The following is a 22,544-nucleotide window of genomic DNA, read 5'->3' as shown; positions in this document are numbered from 1 at the left end:
ATCTCACATCAAATCAGAGGAGCAAAAACAACTCCCTTAAACCTCAGTTTTGCGAAACTGAATCTCAAATTTGCAAGCATACTTTTATATGTATTACTTTAAAAGTACTTACCATGGCCTGCATACTGCTTGGCACTGTCATTGAGAAGGCTAGGGGAGCTGCTGCTATTTGTCATCCTCTGCAAAAATAAAAGACAAAAGCGTACATGTAAAATAAAGCTATAAAAGACTAAGTGAAAGCATTGGGGATGACATTTAGAAAGTTTTAAGAACAGACTACAAAACCTATGTTCATTTCCCATTTAGTAAATACTCTAAGCAGACAGTGATTTGTAGCTGACAAAAACATTTAGTAAAATAAAGCATTTCGTAGGAGAGCAACGCAAACCAAAAATGACTGTATACTAAAACAAAACACTATCTTCATTAATTTTTTTCTAACTTGGGAGGGTCTACCAAACCTATGGTTCTATTTCTGTACGTTGTCAAAATGTTAGATAAGTAATTGGCTTATCTCCTTTAAACATTCTTTCACACTGTTACTCCCGAAACAACTCCACCCTTTATTATACACTGTCATCACAACATGAAACTTTTCCAGGGAAAAATACTCAAATTAGTATAGCATTTGATAGATTATTTTTAAAAACAAAAGAACCTTTTGAGACCTTTCAGCAAAATCACGCGATTCTTGTAAGCCAGCAGGACATCTGAAACCCTCTCAGCATTCCTCCTAGGCTCCACCTGCTTCTCCTACATTCCTCTAGAGATACGAGCTAGCAATAAACTGGACTAAGTGAGGCAGTACTGCTCTAAGAGCTACCACTGCTTTGACAGAGAAGTTTAAAAGTGTCTCTTCCTATTCCTGCCTATTATTTTCTTTGACCACTCTCCCAACAGGAAGAAAAAGTGTGAGAAGAAAAGCAAGGCAAGGTCAGGAAGTGTTCTCCATCACCAAGAGAGACAACCAGTAATTTGTTAAAATATTCCCTGGCATGCTTTTGGCCCACATTAACCAGGAGTCTCCCCGCCAATTTCCAGGCACTATTCAGCAGTGAAAAGGTTTGAGATCCCTTCAAATAGACAGTTTGCATGCAGCCTCTGCTTTACTGGGTGAGTTTACACCAGCACAAACAGGCCATTTTGTGCCAGCTGGCCCTAAGCATCAAGGAAAGTTTCCAGGCATGTTTAATTTAGTAGTCTACACACAGACTAAGACTCAAAACTGGTCACTGGAGCTGCTCTTTATGCTTACGTTTTTCCACGGCCAATCTCAATGTTGGTGGCAGAGGGCAAGAAGCTTACTACATTATACTTCAGTGCCATTTCATGTAATTCTTGACTAGAAAGACCAATATTCTGGAGTAAATTTGGTAAGAACAGAGGAGAACCAACAGCAGCTGGAGTGTTATCCAGTATGGTAGAACTGTAAACCTACTGCAATTCAAGTTTCTCAACATTTTCAGTTTTCATACTATCACTGACTCCACCAGAAGCTGCAGCTTTTAATACTTGCATCTAAAAGAACAAATAGATTGTGTAAAGTAGTTTTTATGGGGAAAGTAAGTTGTAAAAAAAAATAGCCTGCACTATTAGAAAAGTAACTTGAAGGAAGTTTTGGTAAAATTTAGGTACTTCAGCAGGTTATCTTCAAATGTTACCCTCTCAACGTGCTCAATCCCTCAATGCTTTATTCCCCCATGTATTATTGCCATTATCTGTGCTCCATTGCTACAGCAAGCATTCTACAATCATTCAGGCTTCTCTGATACAACTCTTCATTCAGTACAAGTACGTAGTACTGTATGAAGCAGAACTATAGCACATGCAGATGTCCTAGGGCAATACGTGTAACACATGTACACGTGTAAATACTATGTAAACCTTCAGCCTTTTCAAGACTTAAATGAAGCTGTTTGCTATATGCTCTTCCCTTATTTTGATGCCACCTGTCTCATGTTCCTAAATATACTGCACTGACACAATGTAACTCTCACTAAAAGGTTAGTGATCAACAATTAAATATTTACACAAAAGGGATACCTCTAGGGAAACAAAGTTTACTTATTTCTACAAAACAAGGTAACACTTTGGGAGACCCACACTAAGTTAACAATCTTGCCCAAGTTCAGGGATGTTCATCCTACTGTCCGCCATCATCAAAGTAGCAATAAAAATACATCAAAATAAATAATTTCTGGATTATAGTAGCTCAACTACTCGTATGTCATATTTCCTTCCTGACTAAGCAATGGAACGAAGTTAAATAGTTTTTCACATATATTTGAAAAGCATCCCTATTATGCATCTTTTCTTGGCATTTCATACATCCACACTGATCCTTAAAAGAGAGAGTGGTTTAGGAAGAAATTTCCTAAAGGGAACCTTTCAGATTTGCACAAAATTTGTCCAGGTGTAGATAAAAATAGTGTTAATGTCCATTTATAACACTCAGATTTTCATAATGATTTTAATGCACAAGGTAATGGTCTGTCAGAACGGGGATAAATATGATATTGAGATCTGGGTTGGAATCAAAGATGGTTAAGCGTATGGCTTAAACGTGGAACCAAGCACTTTCATGCCATCAATATTCTACCTCTTCAAGTACAGGAGTTAAACATTCAATCAACAGACTTGCAATGTTAATAAGTGACTGTGATGATGAAAATCAGTGCTGATATGATCACTATAAACATATAGTGCACACAAGACATTGCAATAAAACACGTTGTTCAGAATTCTGAAAGCACAGTACAAACAAAGCCTATGAACATGAACCGTGCTTTTACAAAGTCAAGTCTTGTTCAAGGTGCAAATGTATTTTACATGAACCAGGATTCTGAAAAATCAAAGCTTCTCTCACCATTCATGGGCAGCTCTTGCTTTAACAACTGCTTGTAAGCTGCACCTTGAATGAGGTTAAAAACCTCCCACTTCACCACTCTTTCATGAATTTTTCATTTTGCTCACTTTTATTACACATGCACAAGCTTCTTACCTTAACATTATTCATAGAAGACCTGCATGTAATCAGGAAAGGATTTTTAAACTGTTTTAATATTAAAAATTCTACCACACCCAAATGCATTTAGTCTTAATGAAGGTTATTCCTGTATCTGATTTTTATCAAGTCAGGCTGAATATGTCTTAAAAGAAAGAAAGAAAACCCAAGTACTATTTGTTATTTGTGTTTTCCCTGGGCAACCTGTGTCAGTGCTCAGTCACGCTCACAGTGAAAGAGTGTTTCATGACATTCAGGGCGAACCTCCTGTGTTTCAGTTTGTGTACATTGCCTCTGGTCCTGTAATTGGGCACCACTGAAGAGAGACTGACTCCATCCTCTTTGCACCTTCCCTTCAGGTATTTATATATGTTGATGAGATCTACCCCGAGCCTTCTCTTCTCCAGGCTGAACAGTCCCAGCTCTCTGAGCCCTTCCTCACCAGAGAGATGCTCCAACCCCCTCATCATCTTCGTGGTCCTTCAATGGACTCTCTCCAGTATGCCCCCGTCTCTCGTGTAGAGAAGCCCAGCACTCCAGGCGTGACTTCATCAGTGCTGAGCAGAGGGAATCATCTCCTTTGACCTCTTAGCAATGCTTTACCTAACACAGCCCAGTATTGCGTCCTGATTTTGGCTGGGATAGAGTTAATCTTCTTTCTAGTAGCTGATATAGTGTTATGTTTTGGATTTAGCATGAGAATAATGTTGGTAACACATTGATGTTTTCAGTTGTTGCTACGTAGTGTTTATACCAAGCCAAGCATTTTTCAGCTCCTCGTGCCCAGCCACCAAGAAGGCTGGAGGGGCACAAGAAGTTGGGAGGGGACACAGCCAGGACATCTGACCCCAACTGGCCAAAGGGGTATTCCATACCATGTGACGTCATGCCCAGTATATAAACTGGGGAGGAGCTGGCCAGGGGGGACGATCACTGCTCAGGAACTAACTGGGCATCAGTTGGCGAGTGGGGAGCAATTGCATTGTGCATCACTTGTTTTGTGTATTCCAATCCTTTCATTATTACTGTTATTGACATTTTATTAGTAGTATTACCATTATTATTATTTTCTTCCTTTCTGTCCTATTAAACTGTCCTTATCTCAACCCACAAGTTTTACTTTTTTTCCCGATTCTCTCCCCATCCCACTGGGGGGGGTGAGGGGGAAGTGAGAGAGCAGCTGCATGGTGCTTAGTTCCCGGCTGGTGTTAAACCACGACAGACACCATGCACCTTCTTTTCAATACTTCCTTGGTGCATGCAGTATGCTAGGAAGAGAAGTGTTACAAGAAATATTCCCACCTTCTAAAGGTATACACCACCTTGCCTCCACCCTTCAGTGTTCAGTAGCAAACCCCAGAATTATAGCCGCACTTAAGACAAGTTCGCTCTGCTTTCATCTCCCTCCACTAAAGTATATAGTTACAAAATTCTCATCAAGATAGAGGATGAATAAAGCTTTGCTGCACACAATTAGATCTAGTTTTACATAGCTTATGTTACAAGACTCATCTCAAGTGAGGATTTTTTCATTTTTCTCCACCATTTCTTCCCCCCCAAATACCTACGATATGGCATTTGTTCCCTCTGTCTCCATATTCCCCGCCTTAGCCCTGAGAAAATAAGCATTTTCCTCAGGGTCATTCCTGTGCTAAGTGTGTTATCTCAAAGTATTTTGTAGTGTGTCACAAGCTATTCTCTCCATCTTCATACTGTTCTACTGGAACCATATTTCAGAATAATTCTTTGTAATTTTTAGAATAATGTTAATTGGACTATAAAAGAAGTCATCCTGCAAAAAAATGAGATTGTCACAACCAAACAAAGTCATTGTTTAGTTGTCAGATTCTGTGACCTACAAAGGGTGATACCTTTTGCTTTCCTTTCTAAACAATCCAAAACTTGTCTTTGGCAGTTAGCATATTTGGCACCATCTACAGCATGTCCCACTCAACTGTTTGAACTAAAGCAACTGGATTTCTTCAGAAAGCATTATGTAAACAACTGCATAATTTTATATTTAAAATAGCACGTCTGTAGTTCCACTCAGTTCTCAATGGTTAAAAATTGAAGACATTTACAAGCTTCTGTGCTGTAAGGAGAGTTTTATTACTTGACTCTTGGCAGATGCAGCAATGGGAACAAAGGTCTTTGTGTTTATTCAGCTGCAAGGCTTTGAAGTGAGCATGGTCTCTACTTCCCAGGCTTTTCAAGAATGCTTAGTATACCAACACTAGCATGGTGAAAGTAAGCAAGACCAATTCTTCTCCATTGCTTGGCCTTGCCAACTTTATCGCTGAAGACTATTACCCCATTTTTTTATTTTGATTAGGGTGATTAATTGAAAAGTTGCGATTCTTACTTTCTACATAACCTGCAGTCCAATGGAAGCCACATACTTATGAATCTCATCCCATCAAAATAAGGAAAACCTGATTTCTGTGAAGCAACGTGCATGAAGACACCTTCTACTGTTTTATGCTCTTACGATCAAATTACTCAATTCTAATAGGACATTAAGTTTTAACATCGAGAGACTCCTCTGCCTCATCCCGCTACAATATCCTTTTAACACCCCAACATAATACTACTACAGCTCCTTCCCACACCACCTGTATCTTTGATCAAGCCACGAGCTAGTCAAGGGGCAGCGCTGATGCCGGAGGAACACAGACGCCAGCCAGCCAAGTGGCACACGCAGAGCGACTGAGCAAACAGCCAAGCATCAGAGGCATCCCGGCCAGCCAGCTCCTGACTCCTCTCTGCTGGGAAAGCCAAAAGCAATGAGCTGCTTCTTGAACCACACCTCGGACTGTCTCTTGGCAGCTGCTGCTATGCCAAAAAGAAAAAGAACAGCTTCGAGGACAGCATGCAGCCTGTGGGCCATGTGTTGTGCAGGCCTGCTCTGTTATTAGTTAGAGAAGGGGAAAACAGAAAATACACACTTTGATAAGCTGGAAGCCAATACGGCTAATGTAGTATAGGAAAGCACAGGCAGATTCAGGGAAGAAAAAACACATGAAACAAAACTGTATTACAGGGAAACGCAAACCAATGAGGACAGGAGACTATTAATCAATAGGAAACTAGTTAGTAACAACAGAAGAGGCCAATGGGGGGGCAATGAAAGGTTGGCTAGCAGCAAAGACCTTTGAGGCTGGAGGAGTGGAAGGATGAGGGAAAGAGGTATTTCTCAGAAAGGAAGAAAAAAGAAGAATTAGAGCCATGGCCACTTCAAAAATCCTGCCTCTTCTGAACTGTACCAAAGATTTTTATGCTTTTTTTCCACTGCAAACTGATAATTGCCATTAATTGCATCTTGACCACTAATCTAACCCCAATGAGATGTTCTAGATATCATAAAATATTCAACACATACAAACTGAAATCTCAGAGTCAGAAATACCCATTCTGCAGAAATGTTGACCACTAGTCACCTACAATATTTATGATCAAAGCAGCACATCCTCTCTCCAATTCATCATGATACAATCCACTTTTACTTTCCTTCCTTTTGCTGCTTACTTAACACTGTAACACAGATTACGCACTGCACACAAAAGCATGATGATAGCAAAATTTGGGTATAGCTTTGCTTGAGGCAATTTGGCTCCATTACATATGCGTTATGATAACCCCAATATACACAATCACATACTCTTTTCAACAAACCTCAATTTTATTTGCTGCACATGACAAATACATTCTGGAGATTAATTAGGAATAGTCAAGAAGACTTGTCTACTAAATCCCTGGTGATTATGTTGGAAGGTAACTAGTGAATAAAGCATGGACTGCAGAAAGATTATCTCACAGTAAAAGAAAATGAGTGTTACCGAGAAGAGACTGACTCTATTACTATCTTTGCTAGATTGAGGCCCATTAAGCAACTTGAACCAAGCTTTCTACAGGTGGTCATAAACTCCATTCCTCACCTTCCAGCTGTATGTGTTAGTTTCAAAAACTCTGGGGTCTCTAGTTTGCCAGCACTGTTGAGGGCAGGGGGTTTGTTTAATTGCCATCCTTTTTCTTCCCATGCCTCTATAAAATGCAGACTACCTTCTTCTTTCATAAGGGAAGCGTTCCACAAAGTTGGATGCAAAACTCATAACCTGCACAGGAAAGCACACTGCCAACTAACAGTCTTCACAAGAAGGATGTGAACAGCATGCAGAAGTAAGGCATGGAACTGTAAGACGAACACTTAGACTATCAAATGGATGCTCATTACACAGGCACCATGCATCGTGTGTCCTGAATAAGTCCCACTTATAATTTTCCCACTGAAAAAATTATACAATGTTATGAGGAATACAACTTAATATATAAACTCAAGGCTGCGTTGGCAACTTATCATCTAACTGTATCTCACTAGTGTTTTTCTAGCAGTGTGTTTATTTGCATGTTTGTGCAATTTCCCAGTTTCAAAAAACAAACTGAAAAAGTTTCCCCACATTGCATCACTGATGCATCTATTTGTGAACAGCGCATATCCACCAGAGATGACTAAGTCACTCATAGATGGAACTGATGTTTTCAACTGCAAAAGCAAAACTGAGAGCTAATGAGATATTTTACAGAAAACTTCTGACGTTTCATCGATGGCAGAACATTAAATTTGCAGTACCTTTAGTTTGATTCAAGGACCTGGAGAGAAATAGGCACATGGATTTGCTTTCTCCACCCTACTTTGCCCCAACTTCGCATTATGCCAACTTGTTTTCTTTGGCCCAATTTCTGTGTATTTCACTTGTGCAATTCCAGTCCCCATTCTGTGAGTGTCCCACTAACGTCTCCTCTCAGCTTCAGCCCCTTTGCTCAGTCTTTCCTAGTGCCTTACTCACTTATCTTCAGCTCAGTTTCTCTAAGCCCACAGCGTAAGTCTCTTTTCCCTTATATACACCTCTGTTCCAATTAACACCGATGCAGCTCTCTTTTTCATTAAATACAGATCCACTTCCATGTTGCTTCAGTCTGAAGTGGAAGGAAAGAGGGAAACGAAGCAGATCAGCATTCCTGCTCAGAGTTCAGGCAAGGCCTAGATTAGGCCAGAGCTGTAACTGTGAGAATGTACTCAAGCTGGAACATGCCAATGCAGACTACATCTTTGGGAAATTATCTAACATCAAGGAAGTCTCCAGTGGGTCTATATAAACCAGTTTTGCAAAGGCTTAATCAAGTGACAAAAATCTGGGCAAATTTTCAGAGAGTGCAAAAGGTATATCCTTGACACAACTACCAATCTATCAGATTTAAAGTCTCTGTTCCAAACCATAAAGCGTTAGTATTATTTAAAGCAAAAGTCACTAAGTCTTTTCCCTCGCCTTGTTCTCCAAAGGGCTGAATGACATGGAAAACTGCATTCCAAGTGGCTAATCTTTGTCTGTATGGACTTAATTTAGAAGCTGACACACAATCAAAACAGACAGCGTTACCATCTTTACCTATGCAAACAAGACCTTAAATTACATGATTCAAAAGAAAAAAAAATCAATATAAGAATGCTTTTTAAACTGTAGTTTAATGCCTGTAAGCACCTTCTCAACACTAATGAAATCCTTCTTCAGTAGTAATTTTCCTTAGCCTCCAATGGGTAAGAGGCACATCAATTTCTTCTCTTTTCCCAAAGAGAAACACAATGCCTTGACTGTAATCTCACAGGCATTAGTAAAGTACTTAAAAATCCTATGAGCGTTCATGTTAGATGCATGCCTTATTGCCTTTCTAGAGGAAACAGTTATAATGAAAGACACCAGTGTTGCTGTAGAATACAGCTTAAGGATACAAAACATAATGACTTTGCACGAAAAGGATAAAATTATTGATCTCAGTGATACCAAAATTTGCAACTTCCAGCTTCAGCAGTACACTTCAGGATCAGAGGTTAAAGTTTTTCTTTTTAAATCATGCATCACTGTCAGTAATAAACATTTTCATACTTTAGCAATTCTGTTGAAGGAGAAAATCCAGGCTTCTTAAAAACATGCAGTAAAAAAAAAAAAAAAAAAGAAAAAAGGCAACAGACCTAATTATTTCCCACCTTTTGCTAAGTTATTTTTCAATCCATAATACAGCCACAATTGAGATCAAAGTAAGCTCATAAGAAGAGTTTCCTTGATATAAAAGAAGAGAGTCATTGTCAGGACTCAGTGCGAACTGTTTAACTTGTGCTCTCTTTCATTGACCAGAAACTGGTTTGTTAAACCTTTGAGTACAGAGAGAGACCATCTTCTTCTCAGCTTTTAAAAAGCATTAACAATTTGAGGGAGATATTGTAGTACTTCATGTTTTAATTCAGTAGATACTCATTCAGGTTTTAAATAGGACAGCCTTTTGCTGTAAATTTTGCATAATACTAGCTACACAATAAATTCCACCTCATGGGAGCTCCTATGCCAACATCTACAGAACACTATAAATACAAGAACACATTTAAGAATATTTAAATGAGAATTCAACATCACTGAACGCCACCAGAGACTGAGTTTACAAATTCTGAATTTTTTGCCTAATAATTTACAGGTTTGACAGTTCACATTTTGCTTCAGTGACTTTTGATCTTTGAAATGTTTCAAAATCTAATTTTTGTATGTTTAGTAAACGGCTATCAAAATTAGCTATGAGCCTAAAGAGAAATCTAGGAACACAGAGTTAATGTATGTGGCAAAGCCCAATGCAACAGCTCAGGTAAGTACCAATAAAACCAGACTATTTTTAAAGCAATAATATTGTTCCATTTCTATTTGCAAGAATAAAGCAAGTATATACTCTGTATATCCTACCAGATGACACATATCAGAAGGCTCCATTTTTCCTGCCTCTTCAACAGTTTTCCCTTCTTGGTGTTAAGGCCAGCCAGAACTAATAAAACACTATACAATTCACTGCTATTACCTGCATCATGGGATACTTTGTTTCAGCGGGACTTCCAAAGCCATTAACGCCAATGAAGCTGGTGCTAAAGTAGGAATCTGTGAGACTAGCATCAGCTAACCCACCGCCATCTATTCCGGGAACTAAAAGAAGAAAAGAAAAATGTTTCAGAAAAAAAACTTAGTTTACCATGGGTTTATTTGCTCATATCTCTCACATATTTTCTTTGGCAGGGGGGGTAGAATAGGAAAAGGTTGGTAATACCATATTTCAAACCTATCTTCTCAGCAAAACAACTAAAAATGTATTAGTGCACAGAATGAAAAAGAAACTTTATGAAAGAGATTGCTAAATGGCAGCATATGCAGCATGAAGTTACAGCACAAATGCAGAAAGAAGCAGAAAACTGAAAAGCTTTGACAGAACCGATGAGTTTGAACTTTAGAAACAAGAATAACAAGGAAAGTAATCATATCAGAAAGAAAACAAAGCAACTAAAAAAACCTAGAAGGCAAGCTTATTTTAAGAAAACCTATATTCTCGCATACCCATCTTGGAAATATACCTGTTGAGTACAGTTTTTAACTGGATGTACTGGTTCTTTTAAAGGGTAACACACAGAAAACGTACATTTAAAAATACCTCAAGTTCTTTCACGCAGAGCACAAACATTTTAAAAGCTTCATTCAGAGCATAAGACTATTTTCATTACCTCATACTTCATAAAGTGGCAACAATTTTGTGAAATGTGGCTGAAAAAATCTTTTAGACTGCAAGCGTGAAGGATCTAAGAAATTAATCCTCTGTCTAGAAACAAGGGCCTTGACATACAAGTACAGTACTTTAACCACAAATAAATGAATTCAATACTATGAAACTGCAGAGCGCAACAAGAAGCAGTCATAATGAACACAAAACACTCAAGCAGGTATTACTTCGATAACAAAAAAAGCGTTTACAATGGTACACAAGCTGCAGCTCAAATTAAGCTTCTGCAAAAACACCCACAGCAAATTATAAAGACAGTAATCAGTATGGCCAGGCCACTGCAAGCCAACAGGCATGAGTACTTGGTAGCTCCAAGGTAAGAAGGCACACATCCAACTCAGAAGAACATCCTGTACCAAACTATCCGACTTGAACTTTGGGAGGACTCGCAGCCAGCCCGTGACACCTGGAAACAACTTCCTGATCCTAATCCTCAAAGGAAATAAAACGCAACTTTGCGGCAGAGCTAAAGGAATGCAGATTATAACCCCTCAAACTTCACCAGAATGGGAATTTTCCCTCCAGAAGAGGCTACATAAGCTGGTGAGCCATTTCCATGCTGTAGGCACAGGAAACAGCAAAAGAAGCACAGCCAGATGAAATCATAGGAAGGGCTGGAAGAGGGGAATGACTAACAGCACCCATGCTAGACAGATGGAAACGCTGCCCAGCTGCGCTCCCTGAGACCGGAGCGGTACGAACTAGCCAACTAGCGGTAACACCAACAGCACCTCAAACAGAGAGCTGGATGTGAGAGAGATCAAATAAACTGAAATCCGCAGTGGCAATACATACCGGCTTGGCAAGTGGAGAAGATTCTTAAAGTATTGCTGCCAAATCTACAACATTATTTGTATACTCTGCAGGTTTGAGGAAGACACCTAAGGAACTTTAAAGACGCTAATTACTAATGAATTGCAACATTTTTTTTCTAAGCTTTAAAAATTAGTTAAGAGAACAGGAAAATAAAACTCCCTCCACTATCCATGCCCTAGATCCTCCTTCATAATTTCAAAGAGCAGCCACATAGAAACTTCAGAAGTCCTCTTGCCACAGCCCTAAAAAAGACAAAAAGCTTTTTTGATTTGTCTTTTAAGCATCTGTCCCTCTTTTGTCTTCATTTGGGAAATTTAGATTCAAAAGCCTAGCAAAAGTATTTTATGGTTGAACTACTGTATCAGGGAAAATACTAATGTCTGCAGTAACACCAATTACTGTCTCATCCTACCTGCTACAGTCAGTCCCTAACTCGCACTGGGAAGGTTAGCATTTTAACACAATCATTTTCACTGAAAAACATGAGGACTCATTCATACAAGAAAACAAAACAATATCAAATCCATGTTTAATTATGAGTAGTTTCAGTCTAGTTTGCCCATAAATTATTCAGGGTTTACACTGTGGTTTTTTATTTATTTTAAAAATGCATTTCCAGTATAGCTTTCTCTGCCTGCATTTCAGCCATTATCAAAAACTGCTGCAGTTCTTGTGCTACATCTTGACTGTAAAAGACCAAGAAAAACTGTTTAATTTCCAGGCACAACCGTCATTTCAAGGTACACTATATAATTTCAGCAGTATATCTGCTATTTCATCTTATGCTTCTGTCAGAAACTCCAGATTCTATCCAATTTTTAACAAACTAGCAAGCAACTCCCTCAGATTACACCATCAGCTTTACAAATCCTTCAGCCTCTGTTGAAGAATTAAGAAACAGCCGATTCTTTCTGCTTCTCCCGCTGCTCCTCGCTACGCTAGAGTCAACCTGAGAACCCACATACCTTCTTCATTTCTCTGTTGGACACATACAGTTAATGCACAATATCCTTAAAATTAGAAAGAGGCAAGTGAAAGCTTGCAAGTTTTGCCACATTCAGCAGCCAGGCATGTCAAGAGCCCCCCGGGTATGAAGGAACCCCAGAGCTGACCTCCCATAACTCCAGCCCGCTGGTACGGCCGCAGTCACCCATTATCCAAAGCAAGCACTGGAGCGGGTGCAGGTAGCCTTGCTAAGGCACAAATACAGCACCAGATGCTCTGCTCCCAGTCCGGCTGAAGCATCCTCAGCACCAGGCGGCTCTAGCTGCAAGCAGGAGCAGGCTTCGGGCAGCAACGTGGGCTGAGCAAGGCTAAAGACACTGCTGGGAATTACAAAGTTGATCTTTGATGCTGCTGCCTTTCTACTGCTGGTATTTGCTACGCAAGCCTATCCAAGCCACTTGAAGCTGCTCAAAGCTACAATTTAGGCTTTCTATTGGCACACTGATATCTAACTGGGTACTCCAGATAGCAAAAGCTACTCCAGAATGTTTTCTTTCATCTAGCTGTATGAAGACCATCTCTCTACTGAAGTGCAATGGTTTGGCCATACCGATCAGCCTCCTTGTGCCGTTACTACAAACTGCTATACTGCAGTGCTGATCCACCTTCATACCGCTCAATTCTACGGGTCCCACAGCAATTTCAAGATGGCTTTCAACTATGAGGCTTTCTGTTGTCCTCTTCCAAACAGTCTAGAAACACACCTCTAGCTGAGGGACCAAGACCACAAGAAAACATATTCCGCAGGAACAATCGAAAGAAAACCATCAGAAGAAAGCTCAGTGGAGTAGAGGGCAGTTTTCTTGGCAGTAGCTCATATTTAGAACAGAATTCTCTGGAAGTGGTAAGTATAACTATTGCCTTCAAAAGAAAACTCAGCAATAGCTTCCTTAAACCAACTTCCCTATAGTAGCAAGCAAGAAAATTAAGACTAACAAAAAAGATGCAGCTTACATAGGTACAAAGAAAAAAAAAGTAATTCCTGCCTTGCCTATAGAACCAAAAGAGTGTTCACTACATACTCCATTTCTGCTCAAAGAAGGGACATTCAGCTGTTACAGTGATGAAAGCTCAGCAAACACCTAAACAGCCAAGGCAGTTTTACTGTATTTGGCACCTGTCCTTCTCCATGAGAAGTAGAAGGCTTTTATCCTCCTTCTGCCAAACATTTGACAAACCATAAATTCTCACTTGCTTCTGGAAGACCACGGTAGTTCAGAGCATGAAAAAAAAGTGATTTATCATAAGCAATCCATAGGAGAAGATCTTCAGAAGTGGGCACACTTCACCAAACAAGCAGTGTGGTATTAAAAAAAAAAAGGCATCTAAACTGGAAAGAGAAGCTCTTAGTCCTTATGAAGTTTTTATGCTCATGTGTTACTAATTCACATCAGACCCTGCATTCGATTTGTCTATCCAGATCTTTACTATATAACAATTATGAGCACACACTTTCAAATACTCTGCCCACAGAGCTCTTAGAATGACAAATAAAAAACTTCTTCTGAGGTTTGTGTCTTTTCTCTTTTAAAGCATTAATTATAACTTTAGGTAAGCAAGTTTAGACAATTTTAAGAAAAGTCTTGAACTGGCTATTTTTGTCAAAGGAACATGCCTTTCTGTTGTGTAACAGCACTATCCATGCATTGAAGTTGTACATATTTTCAACAGGCTCTTCCTTGGAGAGAAGCAACAACTTCCTTATAAAAGTAGAACGGTTGACTAGGCAGGTCTGAGAAGAAAAGATGGACGTGCAAGGGAACAACTAGGAATCCAGTGGGGAGAAAAAGGCTAACATGTTATGTAAGCACACATGTAAAAACAAGAAGAAATTTCTAAATTCCATCAATATTAAAGCCAGAAGTTACATCCTGGCAATTCTGGAAAGAAATTAAATAAAACATCTTGAGAAATTCAGAAGATGTTTTCTACTTTTTATATGCGCATTATCTAATAATTTCTTGCTTGGTGAGTAACACTGCAGCTTAATGTGACAACTGCAATTAAAAATAAATATCTTCTTATATAATTCTTCTCCCACAGAATTTTAGCAGAAAGTAGGCTTCCCGTCAGATGCAGGCACCAAAGAGGAAAAAGAAAACACATAAGTTATTTTTGCCTTACTTGTTACAAAGACATTTTTCAGGAACAAAGAATCTCATCACAGCTTAAGTGCTTGAGTACTACTGTGATAAACTCAATACACGTGTTGCAACAGAACTGGTGGGGTTTGGTTGGTTTTCTTGTCTAACGCTAGCACTATCTGAATACTAATACTAACACTATCTGAAAAGATGGTGTTTCTGCTATTTTCATTCTAACATTTTACTAACCAGTAAACAAACACTGTAATATCCCGTAGTGCTTCTTTTATGAACTTAGTATCAGCACTGATCATCTCAGAAACTGTTCTTAATATTAAAAAGCATCCTTTACAGTAATGTGACATATTGCCCCAAAAATGAATGGGCTAAATAAAGTAAGATCACAACAGATTTTTGTTGACATATTTTTCAAAACAACAATTTAAAGATTTCTGGCGAGGTAATAAAACATGGATTGAAATCATTCATTCTGCTATTATCACTGCTTAAGAATTGTACTACAATTATTTTTATGCTGGGAAAAAAAGTTTATAGAGAGGGTAATCTTGATTTAAACTCCCAGCACTGCAACAGCGCAGGCACTCGTCACCTCAACACAGCCTGGTAAACTGAATCATAGGTCCAATGCATACATGTGCATACAAAGGACCAGGTGTTATCTCAGCTAAATATAAAGCAGTAAAAACTACAGTGCCATATCTCCAGTGGAATTTTACATGGAGATAGCTAACCTAATATTGAGACAAGAACAATAAAACTTTTATACAAAGCCTATCTATGGCAAGTCATTTAAGACTTGTGTCCTTTCAGTCTCCTAGAAGCACCGAGGTATCAGAGGAGCTTATGCTTGTCCCACTTTGTTTTGTACTGACATGTTTGTATCGGGAAGAATCATGCGCCTGTGGTGCTAACCTCACTTGTACGCCTCTGTTAACAGTTCATAAGCACTACACATACTAGTATGTGCATCTCAGTGTTACTTTCCCTACAGTCCACTACTGTTGCAACTTGTTAGGGAAAGTGGATTCTCGGGAGGTTTTATGCCTCTCTCATTTAATGCAATGTTTTTGAAACGCAGGCTAGGAATCAGTGAAATAGAGACAACAGACAAAGAAAGTGAACTACACCCCCAGGCACGAGAGGCAAAAGTAAAAGCACACGCCTGGCTTAGGATGCCGTGACGGAGAGTGCAGTTGGAGGGCAGACAGCACAAACGAACCAAGTTGGCTGAAAGGCAGACAGGAAGCAAAACAGTTTGGGAAACGCTGCCTTATTTACAAACACTCCCACTAGGCGATGAGATATTCATGGGCAAGCAAAGGAAAACAGCAATCTTTACCATAATATTAAAACCTGGGCTGTCTTTTTTTTTTTTTTAATTTCTCACATATCATAGAAGCATCTGATAAAGACTGGGGAAAAGGATAGGTGCCATCCTTTTGCTCTGTAAAAATCTCAGTACAGACTCTAGAGCAGCAGGACTCCTCATCATGGACCAAGTCCAAAAGCACAGTGATAATACAAATTAAAATTTATACTTTTTCAAAAGAGTCATCAGAACTACTCTGTTATCAGAAACAGCAATTCAAAGTAATGCAATTACTTAATATCATAGCTTTCAGAGCTAACCCTCTCCAAAAGCTTTCACAACTCCTAATATATTGCATCAAATTATTCAATAAACTGCATCAAATTTTTCAAAGCATACATGTTTAAGCTTTTGTTTTTAATAGCCTCCCTATACCTAAAACTCAACTTTTTTTTATATAAATAGTTGTATGAAATGTGTGCAGATAACCTGAACAGAGTGTTCTTCACAGCAGTGGGGGAGAACGCATAAAAGAAAGGAAAGGTCTTCCTGCCAGTTGCATCAGCATTAGACCAACTGAAGTTGAGGGAGTCTACCCACAGACTACAGAAATTACATATCGCATAACCAACCTGACAGCAACTTGTACAATGCACGTCTCTACTCTCACTTTCGTATATCTGTACTTTGTTCCTAAATCCTTATTCTCAAATTAAAATAAAAAGGTCAGGAGTAAAAAGGCTGTTAGGAAGCAAATTAAAAAATACAAATAAGTTCTAAGCACAAAACACCTCTGAAGATCAAACAAAATAATCACATAATCAGAACTTTAACTCCTGAAAGACTTATGGAACGAACACAAAGGTGCACGCACACACACACACACAGAGTGATCTATTCCAACTCATCTCCAACACACAGGGATTCACCACACCATTTTTCTGGCGGTGTAATGCATGACATGTTTACTAGAAAGCAACAGATCAGGAAAACATCAGCCACATCAGCTTACTACCTAAATCCCTCCACTGACCCCCTTTTCATCAGCTGCCTCACAACCAAGATTATTTTTTCTGCTTTTGAGGTTCCACAGAAGTGCTTCTGCCTGTGTTTATCACCCCACCCTCACTTACCATTTGTCCACTTTTCCCGCAGCAGTCTAAATTTGCTTCTAGGTGGTTCCTTACACATGGAACTCTTTCTGAGCTGGTCCCCAAGGTCACTATTTTCTGGGCACTCAAATCCTTCCTGAAGGCCCACTCCTACAGTGATACCTACAAAAAATCAGTTATCTAACACCTGCTAAATAGAAACTAAATGGGGATGCTCTGTATCTTAAAAAACATTATCAAAACTTCGAATTATTAAGATATAGCATATAGAGTTTGCTCACATAATGTAACTATCCCCCACACACACTCCTTTTCATCTCTGCCTTTGAAGCAGAAAAACAATTACAACAGTAATGGTGCTTTCTTTACATTCTTCAATACCCAACACAGGGTAGGTACTACCAGAAACAAATAATCACCAGCACTTCTCAGGTATCTGTAATTCCTGTGGAATATTTGGACTTTGAATGATTTCCCATACAGTAAGGAAAACCCACAAAGTATATAAACAGATATAATCAGTTTCAAAGCCAATTAATAGTGTATTTTTTTTAAAGTTTCATATGCTAAAACCGCCCCTCAAAATCCCATATAACTTTGCAGATTGAGAAATTTTTCCTTCCCTCCTTTCTTCTTCCTTAGCTCCCCCCAATAATTTTCCTCCCTAATTCATTTTGCACATGAAACACATAAAAGTGAAAAGAAAATCCATGTCTATAATCTCCCGATTTCTGGAGTTGACATAGGAGACAAAAAGTGATTAAGTGAAATCAGTAATTTTCATTTTCTCCCACGCATCTCTAACTGGCTACTGGTTTTAGTCTTCAATTCTCAATTGTCTCTAACCGTCTCCAAACATCCCAAATGTCTCTTCAATTCTTGGAATTGCCTCCTCATTTCTTAAAAATATTCAGAGCAAAACAAGATGAAAATTGTATCATCTATCAACTCCTGGAAAAGGCATCAGGGAAATTAAACAGGGAAACATCTCTCCAAAAAGAAAAAACAGAGGTATACAACAACTAATACATCATCACTTGCAAGAAGTACAAACAGGTTTGGAAAAAGCATTCTCAACCATACACCTTTACTATAATACCTATCTTCTGTATACAAGCGAAGAAGAAACAAACCCAGGGAAAAGCGACCAGTATGTGACATACCAGAACTATACTTATATTTAAAAGTTGGAGACGTCTGTTTCTAAATACTTCAAGCTGTAAATACTGAGATGCTACCAACAATAAGAAAAATCCATATTTAGAATAATCCTGATCATTGTTTCATTGCATTAAGAAGTGTAATCCAACAGATTACCTTCAGTATCTGTTTTGCTGAATAGCTTATCTTTTCTTTTTTTTTCTGCATCCACTGCTTCATTTTGTTTACAAAGGAATGGACTGGTAAAGACTTAAACACCTTTTAAAAAGCAGAAAATATACAAGTGTATAGGTCTTTCCACTCTAAGCCTAGCGTATTTATGGATTTCACAAAACCTAAGCTGTAATGCTCACTAAGCTAACCGCCCAAGTGACTGCATACAGAGTGGCTACGGCAGTGGCCACTATCCACTACTGCTACTACTGGCCGCATAAATTTATAGACAGGTGGCGGGCTGCGAAAACGGCCACGATGCTTTTAATCAGTTAACCCAACGCAACCCAAGCCTTGACGCCCCTTTCCACCTCCTCACGGGCTGGCAAGAAAGTCTATTCACAGACAGGCTTTCTCAGCAGCCGTGGAGAAACGCAGAGGGAGGCTGCTCGGGGAAGTATTGCGGGCACCTCGTGGAAACACAGGCCTATATTTCGACTACAGATTTCCTAGGAGGACTTTGAGAAAGGCCTTCTGGTAGAGAACCAGATGAAAACATCTCACGAGGAGAGGGTGAGCTAACCTCTGGCATGGGGATCTCGGGCAGCAGCAGCAGCACTGCTGCGGTGGCCAGCTCCTCCGCCGGCAGCTGGGCGGACAGCAGCACCCACTCACCGCCGCGGGGTCCGCACAGCACCCGGAGCTCCTTCGCTCGGCGCCTCTGTGTTTTGGTCACGTTTATAGGAATCGAAGAGAAGAGGAAAGAGCGAGCGCTGCGTATCATGTACTTTATGGCAAAAAGCGGGGTGGAAGTTAGCAAATGTTTAGAGCCGTACCTCAGCTCGTATCTATTAATGCGTAACATGAGGTCTACACGCAAAAGAGTATTATACCTGTTAAACTACTCAAAAGCTAACAAATGCAACTGCAACTTTACCTTGTCCAACTTGCGTATAGACAAGATACACTTTAATACCACAATGACATTTTTCTCCAGACCCTCCCTCACGCAGCATCAAGAAGGGACAGTGCCCTAGGAACGAGGCAGCGGTGTGCAGCAAAGCAGGCTGCCGGCTTGCTGCTTCCAGAAGTTGGAAAGTGCCAGAGAGAACAGAGAGCAGATACAAGAGGAGAAACTTTTCATGCTATTATGACCCCTACCCATCTTTCCCTGGGCTGTTCCTTAAAACCCTACTAATCAATCCTATCCTTGCCCCTCAATGCCAAGCAAGTCACTTCCCCGCCTCTTCTCAGATTCGGTACTGCTGCCACCACGGCTCACTGGGCCGACATGTGGGACATACATCTATTAGAAAAGCACCATGTGCAGATTCTGGCAGCTAACAAATCCAGAGGAAAGTTTTTTCTGTTTTTTCTTCCCTTTTTTTGTCACAGGGGTCCTATGTGAAAAGGATTTTTTTTTTTTTTTTAATCAAACTTTTAGACAGGTAATACCAACTACGTTTCCTAATTTGTAGACAGTCAGCAGGCCACCTTACATACGGAAGGTGAACCACGCCGAAGGCCGAGCACTCACAGCTCGGGGGGAGAGAAGTAGAAATGGTGCTTTGAACACATGTGCTCCAATTGTCAAGTAGTTGGGGGGTGGGGGCCAGCAGTGCTATCTTCTGAGAGCGAGCAAAGCTCATCGGCATGGTCAGTCTCATTCCCCAAGAACAGAAAAAGCCACACAGTCAGGCCAAACCCACATTTAGCCCACTACCTCATCTCTGAGGCTGGACAGGAGCAGGTTATGTGGACAAAAGCATAAGCGTGAGGCAAGGATAAAGCAGGATTTCCCAGCAAGCTCTCAGCCATATGTAGGGGAAGAGGAGCCTGATTCAGAGATGATTTTTTTCACATTTAATAAGCTCAAGCAGAGTTTGCTTCCAAGAATATCTGATCACTTTTGGAATCCCTGTCAGATGCTAGTATCCAAAACACCTATGACACAGAATAGCTTAACCACACACAGCGCAAGAAACTTCTCCTGGTTAGCTCTGAGGAGGTCACCTGCTCATTCCACTTCATACCCTCATACTGAAATACTTCTGCACTGGAGTATTTCTTGTATTTTCACTGTTCATCTTCTCATCACTCCATGTTCCTATCACCTACGTTGTGAAAATAAGTTCAGTATTTGGGGAGCCTTTGTGATTACCACAGAAAAACCTATAAGTAAATTAATAATCCTGTACTCAAAGCAGGATTAGAGTAACACACATGTTAGAATGAGGCACTGACCCACTTTTAACAATAAATAGGACTACACAGTTAATTAGTCAATGAGCATTATCTGCTCTGTGCACTGAATGAGGCTGGGGTCCAGTGAGGAAGGAAGAAGGGAGGGTGACAGCCCCAGCCATGTAACTAAAGACCACCGAATACTTTTGAATTGGGCAAGACAGCCGATGAGGCTGTACAGGCAGGTGATTTTTGGCAATTCCCAATTTCATGTTCTTAACCTCAGAACTTTATTATTTAACACAACTTTGTGTATTACTTCCTACATCCATAAAAATAAAACTTTCATTCCTTCCATTTGGAAATCATACTGTTAACACCATGGGTCATCAACAAGGTAAGGATTTTAGATATAAGCTTGTCAGTACCTATACAGATCAACTCCAGATTTTGAACAAGTATTCTCCTTATTCGTTTCACAAATGCATCCTGAAGAAAAGCAGCCTAGAAGAGAAACTGGGCCCACTCCCTGGCTCTTCAACTTTAATTTTTCTCTCCTTCCTTTCCTTATTCTTTTTTCCTAGTTAGTCTCCTTAAGATCATCTTCTATCAGTCCAAGCTTTTGCCTCCTGTAACTTCAAGTGAGGTGGCTTTCCCAGCAGGCAATCACTGGTAATACCGGAGTGGGTTTGTCCATTCTTGGTGCCCTCACTCCTCACAATGGGTGCAACTGCAGAGAGGTCTACATAGTTTTAAACCTCTGACACATTCAGTAGAAGCAACTTCTCCAAATCATTTAACTGTTCAGCAGTATCAACCTCTGAGCACTCCGAAATTCTGAGGGTTTCTTCTTAGACTTAGGGCTTGGGCAAATTTTGGAACTCTTTCTTACAAGAGCAGCCTTCACACAGGAGCTTTTACTGCCAAGCCAAATTATGCACCCTCTCCCCAAGCCTGAATCCCCTGGTTCAATAGATTTTAGTGATTTCCTTTTGCATAGGAAAAAAAGTGTATTTCGTGCCCGGCTCTGTTCAAAAGAAAAATGAAAAACGATTGACTTATTGCTGCTTAATCTCTCCAAGACATTTCTACCTATAAAAAAAAAAAAGGCAGGCAAGAAAGACCCCAGCTTGACAACTGAAGTTTGAAAAACTGATCAAAATCTGCAAATAGTGTCTTTTAATAGAAAGCATTAAGCAATTTTATATTATAGGCTCCTCCTGGAATGGCAGACATGAAAGTACTGTGTTAATGTAAGACACTGACAAGCTACCAACTACAGAGATAAAACTGCTCAGTGGCACACCTGGCAAAATAGCAGTTGCAGGTTCCTGAAGCGCACATCGAGCACTAAAAAGCTACATACAGGATGTTCAGCATGGTTACATCTCAACTTCAGAAAAAAATATGGTCGTGACCATTTAGTAGTCAAGTCATTTAATGTAAACAAATGCCAGATTTATGACAGAAATCAATAACGCAACCAAGCTTAATATACCGATTTAAAGGGGCAAGACTTTTCTGAAAGAGCATCTTTTCCTAGCTGCCAAGTGCTGCTTCACCTACAGATGGAACGGTTATTAAAAATCGGTTTGCTGCAACCACCACCTAACTATGGGACCGCACATTAGGAAGACGCGTAACCAACCAGTAACAGCAATGTCGCTCTGCAGGGCATGCAGGCAATCTGAACCCTCACCATTTGAGAAGGGGCTGCGTATGAAGGCTGAAGAAGCCTTGGGGGGGAAAAAAAGAGTTCAGAAGCAATTTCTGCTCATGGTAGCGGATACCGTAGATATATATAGTTAGTTATAAAATTAGGGTTGGGGTTTTTTTTTAATGTAATCTTTCAGCTGGAAAACTTTAAGCTTCCAAGAGCTGAAACTCAGCATCCAAGCTGAAACTGAGCCCGTCCAAGGGTACTGCTACTCCGGAGAGCGCTGCCTCCCCGCTACCGCCCTCCTCCCGGCCCCACCGCGGCCGGGGGGGGTCCGGTGATCCCGCACCGAGCCTAGCGCTGGAGTCACCCACGGGTGCCCCCCCACAACGCCAGC

General features: G+C 40.1%; 1 protein-coding gene across 4 annotated transcripts in view; it reads right to left on the bottom strand.

Annotated features, from left to right (window-relative positions):
• Positions 1-17,148, bottom strand: part of PAN3 (PAN3 poly(A) specific ribonuclease subunit) — a 76,472-nt gene extending 59,324 nt beyond the window's left edge. For all 4 annotated transcript variants that reach the window (XM_010572686.1, XM_010572687.1, XM_010572689.1 and 1 more), the window contains exons 1-3: positions 17,014-17,148; positions 9,899-10,020; positions 113-179 (exon numbers count right to left, since the gene is read on the bottom strand). In XM_010572686.1, coding sequence (XP_010570988.1) covers positions 113-179; positions 9,899-10,020; positions 17,014-17,071 — 247 coding nt within the window. In that variant the 5' untranslated portion in view covers positions 17,072-17,148. The remainder of the gene's footprint in view (positions 1-112; positions 180-9,898; positions 10,021-17,013) is intronic.
• Positions 17,149-22,544: the final 5,396 nt, after the last annotated feature.

Source organism: Haliaeetus leucocephalus, unplaced genomic scaffold (assembly GCF_000737465.1).
Source record: "Haliaeetus leucocephalus isolate CR32 unplaced genomic scaffold, Haliaeetus_leucocephalus-4.0 Scaffold351, whole genome shotgun sequence".
Lineage (NCBI taxonomy): Eukaryota > Metazoa > Chordata > Aves > Accipitriformes > Accipitridae > Haliaeetus > Haliaeetus leucocephalus.
This window is presented reverse-complemented; position numbering and strand designations above follow the sequence as displayed.